The sequence below is a fragment of the Oreochromis niloticus genome, linkage group LG19, assembly GCF_001858045.2.
Source record: "Oreochromis niloticus isolate F11D_XX linkage group LG19, O_niloticus_UMD_NMBU, whole genome shotgun sequence".
NCBI classification, from domain to species: Eukaryota; Metazoa; Chordata; class Actinopteri; order Cichliformes; family Cichlidae; genus Oreochromis; species Oreochromis niloticus.
The window spans coordinates 12,050,442-12,062,486 of record NC_031983.2 but is presented as its reverse complement, the minus strand read 5'-3'; the positions used below and the strand labels follow the sequence as shown (position 1 = coordinate 12,062,486).

General features: G+C 42.3%; 2 protein-coding genes across 9 annotated transcripts in view; both read left to right on the top strand.

The window, feature by feature from the left end:
• eml1 (EMAP like 1) overlaps positions 1–3,513 on the top strand; it is a 51,287-nt gene extending 47,774 nt beyond the window's left edge. For all 7 annotated transcript variants that reach the window (XM_025900838.1, XM_005477053.4, XM_025900839.1 and 4 more), the window contains 5 exons: positions 202–299; positions 603–690; positions 1,178–1,273; positions 1,368–1,498; positions 1,579–3,513. In XM_025900838.1, the coding sequence (XP_025756623.1) occupies positions 202–299; positions 603–690; positions 1,178–1,273; positions 1,368–1,498; positions 1,579–1,704 (539 nt within the window). In that variant the 3' untranslated portion in view covers positions 1,705–3,513. The remainder of the gene's footprint in view (positions 1–201; positions 300–602; positions 691–1,177; positions 1,274–1,367; positions 1,499–1,578) is intronic.
• A 1,438-nt stretch (positions 3,514–4,951) lies between these two features.
• The window catches only part of evla (Enah/Vasp-like a), a 39,072-nt gene continuing 31,978 nt past the window's right edge, over positions 4,952–12,045 (top strand). The window contains exon 1 of one of the 2 annotated variants that reach the window (XM_019348725.2): positions 4,952–5,429. In XM_019348725.2, coding sequence (XP_019204270.1) covers positions 5,425–5,429 — 5 coding nt within the window. In that variant the 5' untranslated portion in view covers positions 4,952–5,424. Of the gene's footprint in view, positions 5,430–8,658; positions 8,939–12,045 lie in introns of those variants that run through there. The other variant, XM_019348724.2, reaches the window with a different exon arrangement.

Below are 12,045 nucleotides of genomic sequence, written 5' to 3'. Positions count from 1 at the left end.
TGAGAATGCTTTGGTCCATATTTTCATATATGAGGTAATGAACATCTGCTATACCTGCAGCATCAGATGTATCGCCTCCCTCCTCACAGTGGATATCCATCTACAACAATCTAGTTAATTATTTGACATCTGCAAACATGTTTTTTAATTTATACTTCATTTTATGACCTCTAATGTTCCTCTTTTCTTCATCTTATGTAGATGGTAACTTCCTGGCCATCGGATCCCACGACAACTACATCTATATCTACGCTGTGGCAGAAAATGGGAGGAAGTACAGTCGAGTGGGGAAGTGCTCGGTGAGCACCTGTATTTATAATCCCCCTCATCCTTTATTTCAAGTTCCTTTCTGCTCCACCTTTATCTTTAGCTCCCTCCTCAGTTCTGCATTTCAGTGCTTTCTGGATGTGTGTTTACAGAGAACCGGCAAAGTCATAAATAACAACCCCCAGAGTCATACCCTGCTGAGTCTATGCATCAACATTTCTAGGATTATTTATAGTTCTTGGATACCCATACTGACTCCACTCTGAAAATACTGTGAAGTGTGTGTTGCTGTGTGTGTCTGAGATTCATTTTTAAACCTTTCTAACTTCTCCCAGGGTCACTCCAGTTTCATCACTCATCTGGACTGGTCTGTGGACTCTCAGTACCTGGTATCAAATTCAGGCGACTATGAGATACTGTACTGTAAGTCACTTATCCTCAGGTTTCCTTTCGGATAGATATAATGCTTGGAAATGCCACGAAATCTAGTAAAGTTGGCCTAAAATGATTTTTCCCCTTTCATGCATTCATGAAACTAGTCACTGCGTGCTGACCATGGCAAAACTGTATTCAAAACCAGCTCTGAGGTAGCAGGAGAGCACAGACTTGGTTGTGCATTTGAGCAATCTTAGTTAGTTTCGTAAGATGTTGAGTGTAAAGTTTTCAGTCACAGTAATTTGGAGTTGGCATGCACTGACTTATAAGACTTAATAATAAGAGCAAGCGCTTTCTATCAGAGACTTTTGTTTTTGAGCTGCATGTTTCTGAGCTCCTCACAGTGGTCTGTTGGGTGCTGGGTGTAGTTAGGAAAAATATCACATATATCTTTGCTAGTCAATGCACACAGTATCCATTCTAAGCTACACTAAGACCTTTTGTGTATTTATTTGCTTTGTATTTGTTTCCTCAGGGATCCCATCAGTGTGTAAACAGGTGGTCAGCGTGGAGACAACCAGAGATATTGAGTGGGCCACCCACACCTGCACTCTGGGCTTCCAGGTCTTTGGTAAGTGGCGGATCCATTGATCTCCCTCTTTATATGTATGTTGGTGTTTAATTGTGCATTCACTAGACATTTCCGGCGCCCTCTGCTTCCCCAGGCCTCTGGCCCGATGGCTCAGACGGCACCGACATCAACGCCGTGTGCAGATCCAACGATAAGAGCCTCCTGGTTACCGGAGACGACTTTGGGAAGGTCCACCTCTTCTCATACCCCTGCTCACAGTTCAGGGTGAGATGCTGCTCACGGTGATGTTAAGCAGGATATTCGGCTCAGTATCGAAAAACTGTGTTGTTTTTGTTTCTTTCCAGGCTCCCAGCCATGTTTACGGTGGTCACAGCAGTCACGTGACCAATGTAACCTTCCTGTATGAGGACAGCTACCTGGTGTCGACAGGTGGGAAGGACATGAGCGTGATGCAGTGGAGGATAGTCTGAGCGAGCACAGAAATGGATACTGTCCAGCTTCTTGCTGCTGCTGCGGCTGAAGCAAAGTGAACCAAACTGCACTAAACTGAACCAAACCAAGCTGAAACGAACTCAGACGCTAACACAGATGTGGATCTGAATGAACTGAAGTGGTTTTGATTGAAGAGAAACTTTTTGACCTGAGGTTTCCTTTCCCCGATCAGCACACAGATCCTAACTGCGACAAACTGTCGGAGGTCTGACATGCGCCTGCTTGAAAGACAAAAATCCTCTTATTTCCCCCTTTTTCTGTCTCCACACTACATGTAAAAAGAAATCTCCCCCTCGCGTACTGTAGCCTTGCACCCAGCGACATGACACAAAACAAATCAAACGGATCAATGCGAAAACCAAAGGCCCTGTCTGACCCGATGACTGCGTTTTTACAGTTTGGCTTCACTGTCCTTGTGTAGTACACACTCCTGCCACCAGATAATGGACTGAAGAGGTTTGTTTTGCTGCCTTTCAGAGCCCCTCCAGACTGAGCTGGAGATCCAAGAACACTGCAACAAAAACTGTGCACAGAAAGAAATACAGTGTGATTTTTTTCTAATTGTCAAACTTTTATTTTGTATTTAACAACTCAGGAAAGCACTAGTGAAGCAAGGCCCTTCCCCGTTTTGTTAACACTGTCATATCAGAAAGAGTCTCTGAAAAAAGATCTCACTAAAATATCCATAAGTCTCATTAACGGTTAATATTAGATCCAACTTTTGTTCAGCCATTATTGATTTCTTGGTTATGTGGGACTGAGGAGGGTACTGTAAGTGAGGAGGTTGTTACCCACTATTTGAAACCAGAAGGATCTAATAAGAAATTTATTTGAACATATTCAAAGTGTTTGTGCTTCCAGCTCTTTACACCGGACCCCTTTCCTATTATTTATTGATTGTGCGTAAAATCCTTCACTGCCAGTTTGATTTCCTTTGACCCTTTTTTCTGCAATAAATCTCTGTTTAGATCGGTAGATGTACTAAAAAGCTTGAAACTGATCTGAGGACGCTGTGGGTGAAATATACACTATTTTGGTTTGCTTGGTTTCTCTGACTTTTGCCTGGAGTGCAAGGAGAATCAAAATGAAGCGTATGCTGAGGTTTTTAGTGATGTGAAGCCCTTTCAAATCTGTGTCTTTCCACTTTTTATTGTACCTACATCAGTTTATGAAGGGGAAGAATGAGACCATTACACTGTAACTGTCTGATGTGCTTCTCAGCTGTGCGCCATCAGTCACTGGCAAGATATTTAACACAACTGTTGAGGTGTTTTTTGTTTTTTTCTATAATGCACTGCTTCTGCCTGATTTAAAAAAAAATACAGCAGGTCTATTAAGCTAATTAACATTTAGCACTTACTGGAGCTTTTCATAAACCAACGTCTGCTCTCAGGCTTTAAAGCTGTCTGCCATCCGATCAGTGGTACGATGTGTAGCATGTCACACTCCTTATGGTTAACAGAAAAGCCAAATGAGCACACGTGCATGAGTAAATGGGACTTTTTTTTACGTGATAATTGGTTGGGGTTTAGCTGATTTTAGTGTGAACATAGCTGCTGCTGTTATGAGGCACACTGAGGTGGTTTGAAATCCTGAAGGCTGGCTGATTGTTTTATCGGTTTATGACCTTTTATCAGGAAACTTTCGGATCTTTTAACAACAGTGATTTAAAGCTGCCACTCTACAGAGTGAATGTAACATTTATTTGTCTTACCACTTTAACACTTGGGGCTGCAAAATACCATTGAACATTAAAATCTCTCTGGAAGTAAATGATGAAATACAAATGATGTTTTGTCTTATATTTTTCACTGTTATCTTTTTGTTGTCTAATTCTTTCTTTGACATGTTGGCCTTTGTTTTATTGAAAATTCTGACAAAGGAAATCCACTCACAGGGACTGTAGAGTGGAAATAGAAATCACTTAGTTGTAAAAAAATAAATAAATATTTTACTCTAAAGCAGAATACAACATTTACAGCACCTTTAGACGCCCTGATATGGAGGGCTAAAACTGCCCAAATTGAAACAATTATATATTTATAAAAGATGGAATTAAATGCAACATAAAATAATTAATAAATTAATTAATTAATAAAAGTGGATAATAAATGTAATGCTAATATAAATGTAACTGGTACATGTCCAAGCTCCAGTATTCTTTGTTGTGTTTTGCTGTAGGCCACGAAAAGAAAATGAGACAATCCCTTTATAAGGTCTTCTAAGTATAGAAATGCAAAAAATAAGTCATTTTAGCTGATTGGTAGGTGGTTGCTGAGCAACCTCATGATATCATAATGCATAATGCATGGGTGAAGTTTTGTGAAGGTAAACAGCATGCCACTGTCGTGAAATTAAAAAGGACAGTGTGCTTTAATGAGGCGTTGTGTGTGCATAAATTCTTTAAATTCATAAAAAGAGATCATTTTAGCCCACTGCAAGGTGGTTGCTAGACAACATGACAATATCATAAGATCTGATATAGATAAGAACCTTAAGGGATCTAATGCTGTGTCCACACTGGAAGATAATTTCAGGGGGATACAAAGTGAGCGGGACCCCACATAAGTTTTTCTCAACTTGTGAGTGATTGAAGAGACTACCAGTGAGGATACTCTTGGCTAACATATGACCTGATGACATGGTAGTAAATATGTCATTGGAAATACTTCCCATGTATACAGATCTTAAGACCATGTAGGATGAAGGGATTTTTTCACAAACAGGTCGAGATTTTTGAATTATATTAAGACATCATTATTTTCCACCAGACCAGCCAAGCACCTCAGTTCTCTAGCAACCATTCGAGGGAGTCATTTCTGTTAAGAGCCTGAGGTTAGTTAGAAAGAACAAAGCTGACCCCATAAAATAGTTGGAAAAAATTCAATGGAAATTCATAAAAGAAATGTAAAAAGCAAAAAAAATAATTTAGGAAAATAATCATATGAATACAATGATGCGTAAATCAATAAATAGAATGTAAAATCAACTTGGAAGACGAATAATTAGGGGGATTAATTTAACGGTAAATAAATACACAAGCAAATCAAAATACATATAAATATTGTTTTGTGTGTGTGTGTTTACTAACAATCATTTGTTTAGTTAGCTTTAGTTTTGGCTCATGTGGTCCTCCATATATTAGGAGGCTAGACTAGACTACTTGCTTGCCTGCTGAGACTGACTGGTGGGGTACTTGGGGGGCGTCAGTTCCCTGCATGTGTGCGTCTTGGCCGCAGGTGGGCAGCATTGAGCCGGTCAGCTCGCACCCCCTCCCCTCTCCCTTTGCACGCCGTATTAGCATTTTCCCCAAAATCTGTCCACCTCACCAAAACACTCCGAATGGGAAGAAAATATGGCATGAAGGAGGCAGCTGACGACCACGGTTCACCCTCTTCTACCGAGCGCGAGCCCCGACTGAACATGGACTTAAGAACACGCGGCGTAAGCAGCAGCGCGTGCGGAGAGCAGAGACAACGGAGCACAAAGCGGATCGAAGAAAACGCTTGGGTTGTCGCTTAGCGTTTCACGACCCATCCTCAGCCTGTGATATCGCTACAGACGCCCAGAAAGGACACAAGGTGGAGGCCGGCGGGCTGCTCCGAGCCTCACACGAGGGTATATACTGAAATAATAGCGGGACGTATTGAGGAGCCTCATCAGTGCCATCAGCCCCGGTTGAATAAAAGAGGAGGAAAATGAGGTAAGCACCGTACCGTGCGCTCTGTTTCACGCGTCATGGCAGATGCGCAGCGACACGGAGCCCTCTCCGGGGCTACATCTGCATTTCCACAATAACCTCGCTGGAACGATCATTTACTGAATAACTGCAGCATCTTCTCATATTTTATTGCCAGTTTTTCCTCCGGGTGCCCACCCACCCGGCCTCATCCCCGTCACCCACCTTCCATACGTGCGCCCTTTAACTGTGCGCTTTTATGTCATATTGTTAAATGGCGAATTATCGAAATGACTTCTCCGCTTGCCACCCACCTCCACCCCCCTTCTTTGTCACCGCCGGACCCACCCAGTGCATTGAATGCAGGATTCAGGCCAGGTTAATGTTGTCATGGAAACGACAGCATCATGTATTTCCCTACATAAGCAATTCGGGTGCACCCGGTGAAATAATAAAAAAATAATAAAATACTGCTTTCGTTAAATGTGATTGATGCATCCCCGGGGTGAGTGGCTGCAGGAGGGGAGTGTGTTGGTGTGGTGGGTGGGGGACAGGATAAATGAGGGTGCTTATAACCGTGGCAAGAGGAGGAGGAGGGTGTTTATTCCGGTGGTTGCCAGGCAGGTTAACAGACCCCCACCCCCTCACCCACTCCCCATATACACCTACAGAAACCATGATGGTTGCATATATGCATATTATCCAGTCTGTGGCTCGTTTTGAAGTCCTCATTCTACATCTGAGCTTATGGGTGGTATTTTGAGCCCTTTCCTGGTTGTGCTGGTATGCAGAACGAGCTGAGGCCCAGATCTTCTTCTTCAGCAGGAGGAGCAGCAGTCTTTATACTCTGTGCTATTTATGAAGCAGTCCTTTTATGTTTTCCCCTTCCTGCCTTAGTTTGACTCCTCCATGTCTCCGTAGCTGCAGTCAGCCTGCACCATTCTGTTTTACAGCCTCAGATTTACTCTGACAGCTCTCCTCAGATACAGTGCACTCTCGCTCTGCTTTTCCTGTAGCTACCGGTGTTGGCCTGCATGTGTGTGAGAGAGTGTGCTGAGAGTCTGTGGTATCAAAAAGGAAAAAGAGAGAGAAAGGGAACAAAAAAATGGGATAGAGCATATTTGTGAAGTGCTTCTATTTTTTTTTATTTCCAGTCCCAATAATTCACCGTCATCCTGTAACCTCACCCAGCACAAAGCCAGTGGCTCAACTGCTCCAAGACGTAAACATGCAAGATTCATATCTTCCAGTCCAGTCGGATGAGCACGCCGTTTCCTCTTTTTCTGTAAAGCTGCGCTGCTTGTATCCCATCCTGTGTGTTTGTCTTCACCCGAGGCAGATCTGCTCTTTGACTCAGGCCCAAAAGGGAAGTCTTAAATCTCCACAAAGCATCAGCGAGGGGCGACCTGGCTTTTATTTTTGCAGGGTTAAAGGAAAAAAATTAAAAAGAATTACATTCAATGGGCCCATTTGTTCAACCTCGCCGCTTCCATTTGCAGCATTTATGTGAGGGTGCGCATGCATTCATGTATGTGGAGGACCACGCACTTGCACATAAGAGTACACACGAGAGTGGAGTTATTTTTAGAGATTTCATTAAGCGGCGCTTCTTCTCTACCGTCAGTCTAGACCTGGCTGTTTCTGCATGCTTGTGCGTGCATGTTACGAGGAGGCAGAGTGGATTGGGAGGAAGAACTGTGAGCGTGCATGTAGGCGTCTGTCCTTTGCTATTATAGGGCAGGATTATTTCTGAAGGGCTCGTTGTGGTGATTCACTGTGCAAAAAGTAGAATGAGCGAGTGCACCCACTGCAAGGTAAAACGCTGAGTTATGCCTCCTACTGCAGGCTGCTGCCCTCTGAGCTGATCAGAGAGCAGCTCCACGAGAGACGGAATCACCGCAGCCACAGCGCTCCCGTCTGTGATACAATGATAAAGCCTGGATTTCAGGGGAAAGGAAAATGGCTTTTAACTAGCAATAATAGTGACAACTGAATATCACAAATGATTAATTGACTCTAACGTGGCAATCCTTTATGAATCTACCCTTATCTGGTTGTTTTCTATCTGCTCCTGTACATCATCCATAAGGCTGTGTCCTTTGGCATGGTGGAGGTCAAACAGGTTAAGCCTAACCTTTAGTCTCTCCATTTTCACTCCCCAAGGGTTTCCCTAGAGGTGGGTGGATCGATCCAAATATTGATTAGTATCAATTCCAAGGCTGGTATTGGTATCAGATTGATACTAACTCTCCAAAAGTAATCAATCAATATGAACGATACTTTTCTATCCTCTAAGTTCAGTATGTAGCCCGCTGGATTGTGTTAAATAATTCTTACATGAAATACAATAAAAGCTGAAAATTGGAGTTTTTTGTTTTAACTAATTACTGTGGAAAGTAAAAATCACCGTGATTTAGTAATCATTAAAATGTCTTTATAATCAGCAAACTGATGATGACACTGAAGACACGCTGCTCTCTTCTTAAAGGTTAAAAGTACTGGTATCAGTATTGGTATCTGGCCCTGTGTTTACTTGCAGTAACAACATTTTAACACTTTTTCCTGTTTGTTGTGGAGTTCAAAGTCTGCTTAAAAGTTTTCGCTTAGGCCTCAGCCAAACGTCACTAATCCTGGATGCACATGAACTCAGATCTTCTGGGTGCCACTTTAGAACCCAGGATCCGTTGTGTGTTTCTGGCTATTTTCTTAAATCCATAAAGCTTCCTAATCTTTCAGTAGATCGCTCTTTGTTTGTTTCCTACACCTCGGCTCACTGCTGCAAAGAAGCTTAAAAGCCTTTAAGTTTGCTCCTGCCAGATGGACCGCCGTTGGAGGGCGAATTCTGATAAAAGCCGCAGGGATGCCGCGAATATTACGCCAGATCGGGGAAACTTTTGTTGCTCGTTACGCTCTGTTGTTCCTGCAGAGAACTGGAATGTTGTGTCCGCTATGATATCTGAGCTGAATGAATGAACTGTTGCTGTTGTTTCCTCTTCTGTAGTTAATTAGTGATAAAAGGCTGACATGCAGAATCTATTTAAAGCTCCGGTATAGAAAGGGGAGTGTAACAGCGCTCCTGTTTCCTATACAGGCTAACATGTAATTTCCATCCAGTGGAAATTATTCCTCGGAGGTTGAAAGACGACGACTCGGTCCCCGAAGCAGAGGGAGGTGACTGGTCTGCGCTGGTCACATGTTCTCTCTCTCTCTCTTGCATTCCCTTACTCTGTTGCAACACTCCTCATCTCTCTCACTCACTCCTTCCCTCCTACTCTCTCTGCGTCTCATGCTCATGACTGCCTTGCTGGCGTAGTAGATTTTTTTCTCTTTTTTTAAACTTTTGTAGAGGGATGTGAAGAGGGGAAAGACTGAGTTGACTGCAGCAGCGTTGGACAGCATGCGTATTGCTCTCTCTTCTCAGGCTGACATTTCCCCCTCTCCTCCATAATCTCCCCTTTTTACACTTCCTTCCATCCCGTGCTCGAGGACTGTGCCCTCTTCTCCTGCGACATGTATTCCCTGGACGACTTCGGGTAAGGCGAAATGACTCATCAGTGATCGTCTCTTCTCTGTGCTTTTGGAGTTGTGTGAGTAAAGCTAAGGTTGGCTCTGGGTTGTGCGGTAATGATGTAGCCTCCTTCACTCTGTGGTGTTTCTGTTTGAAGCCTAGCTCAGCTTTCAGACCACACAATCTGTTTGCTCCTTGAAACAGGATTGTGCGCCTGCAAGAAAAACCCATATTTCACCAAGCCCGACATGCCGCTGAATGCGTTGAATTGGAGGAAAAGCGAGGAAAAATAGGAGAGGAAAAAAAATCTCCTCCAGGAGTTGCTGACTTTCTCTCCTTTCCTTCTTTCCACCCCTCTGCCTGTGATTCTTTGGAGCCAGCTGTTGCAGAGAAGTCTGATTGGTTACCCTCTAGCAGTCTTTCATTGGTTCAGTCTTTTCCTGGCAAATAAAGGAATGAGTTTCTTGCTGCCTGCCATTGAATCTGCTCAGCTGCTCACTCTTGTTCACGGGACTGATCCCATCTGACTCGTTGCATGAATGCATGTGCGTGCATTTGAGAAAGGAAGTCATGAAGAAAGAGATAGAAAGTGTTAATCTGACTGGCTGATTGAGTGAGACTCTCAAGAGAGGGTATAGTCCAGTATAATGTGGCCCTGCCAGATTAGAGTGGGTCATGGCGATTTGTTAAAGCACAAATACAGATACAGAGCCGAGTGGGGCAGAAGAGATAAGACTGATGGTTTACACTTGACCGCGTGCACTCTAGTAATCTCCATCACAGGGAGGACCTCTCAGCGTCTCTCACAGTATGCTCACTATTTATGACAGGCTCATTCTGATTGTAACGTGGAAATAAAAACAAAAACCTAATGCTCCGTTTTTCTACCGTCCAGACTCCGGCCCATTCGTATTCCCATCAGTGACACAGGATACAAAGAAAAATACAAGCTCCGCAGGGTTGTATATTATTCTCCGGCTGAGAATGTTAATCAATCTGAACAGGCTAACGTTCGCTCTGTTCTTCCTGTGTTCTCGTTTGTGTAACCTACAAAGTATTTTCTCTCCAAACGGAAGCGGCGGATCCCTTTAAGGATCAGGATTAGTGACGTTGACGAGGACTGGAGAAGGTGGAGGAGAGTGGTGGGGGAAGGGTAAGACAGTGAAATGTGGGGTTGCCATCCATATTGTACTGTATGTAATCACAGTCGGTTAGCCTGAGGCCCAACTGGCATCTACAGGGTAATGAATAAGTGATGGTTTTATGGAGGTCAGTGTGCTGATTTTACTGTTTGTTGATGCCTGCTGTAGATGCACTGCAAGCGATTGATCCACTTTTATTAAGAAAACAGAGAATCAGAAAAGTCTCATTATTATGATTTATTATATTATGAATGTATATTGGCAGTGCTGCTGTATCACACTGCAGCTTTGAGCTCAGTGAACATAAAACAATCTATGCAAAAATTAAAAATCGGATGCCTCCTTTCGCACATTACAGATGATCCGTCTGAATATTTGTATGTACGATGAGATTTGCCAGTGTCAGTGGTTATTTCACTTATTTCACTGTTCTCAAAGATCGTGTGATGAGGAGCTAAAAGATGTGACTACAGTTAAGTTACCGTTTCCCTGGCACACAAAGAGGAACAGCAACTGGTATCTCAGGAGTAATGAATAAGTTACGGTATTATGGGGTTAGTGTGGGAACACTGTTGACTATCAGGCAAACTGTTCATGTTTCATGATTGGTGCATCCCTGGTGTCAGTCTTTATTCGGCTCTACGTTATATCTAGTTTTTCTTTCAGTGTTTTCAAACTGAGTGTGTGAGCTGATTACCCTTTTCTGACATTTTAGGTGATGACCAGCAAAAAGAAGAAAAAAAAACAAGCAAAAATAAATCAATTACTAAAGTTTTTTTTAGCTTTCATAAGCATATATGAGAGTATTGTTCTCAGAGTATTTTAAAAGAACTTGGAGTATTTATTAGACAGTTTTGCCATTCTTGTCTTTATGGACACTTCAAATGCAAGTATAAGAAAACACACCATTCCTTTTATTTTGTGGGAATTTTAAGATAACTGTATTTCATAACAAAACAACAGAAAATGGCATTGTTGTTATCATTATTATTATTATTATTATTATGATGATGATGTTGTGAATCATCAGGCACCCCTTGACTATCACAATACTTCACCTACCATATGACATTACTGCAATTTTTAACATTTTGCAATAAAATATCACCTTTTTTTAAACTTTTAAATTTTGAATTTTAACTGTTAGTATCTGTTTTATCCAATGAATTTATCTGACTTCAGTTATTTAAATGGGGTCAGTTTGGCTATTACATGCAATCTGATTCTGATGATGCAGCAGTTAACTGTGATAAATCACTGAAAATAATATATCTGCTGTTGCGTACATGGACAGAAATTCACATTTAACTTTCACATTTGCGCTCTGCAGCCTTCCCGTTCCAACAAGAATAAAACCCGTCGAGTCGAGATTTTTTCAGACTGGCAACTGGCAGAGTGGCAACACGTTGGAAATCTGTCTGTATCTATGAATCAGAGAGCAATTATTTGCACATCTTTGATGATCTCTCTGTGAGTGATTGCAGTCAGTCCAACCAAGACTGCGACTGCAGAAAGGTTGCCTTCTATCAGGTAGGGTTAATAAAAGGCAACCTTGATCAAAAGTGTTTGTGAGTGTACAACGACTTCAAGCTCTGGGAAACCATTTAGTCACCACTAGTTGCAGTCGGTCACAAAATGTAAAAGAATTCAATAAGATCATCAGAAAGCTGCCAAGTTTTTTTGTAGAGGTAACGATGTTCCTGTCTTATGTTCCCTCATGTGACTGAGCCATTAGCTTGCTCTGATTAGGAGGTATTTTAGTCTCCAGTGTTGGATGGTTAATCAGTTCATTTAATGTAAGTTTGCTCAGCTAACATTAACTCAGGCTGGTGGTGCATGAGATGAGCCCTCTTGGTAATAAAACTCCCAGAATATTTAATTTAATTTAATAAAAATTAGATATTTGGTGTCCCTGTATCGATACAATATTACGATGCAAAATATTGCAAAACTGTGCTTTAGCCTGAGGTCCAACTGGCATCTAAAGGCT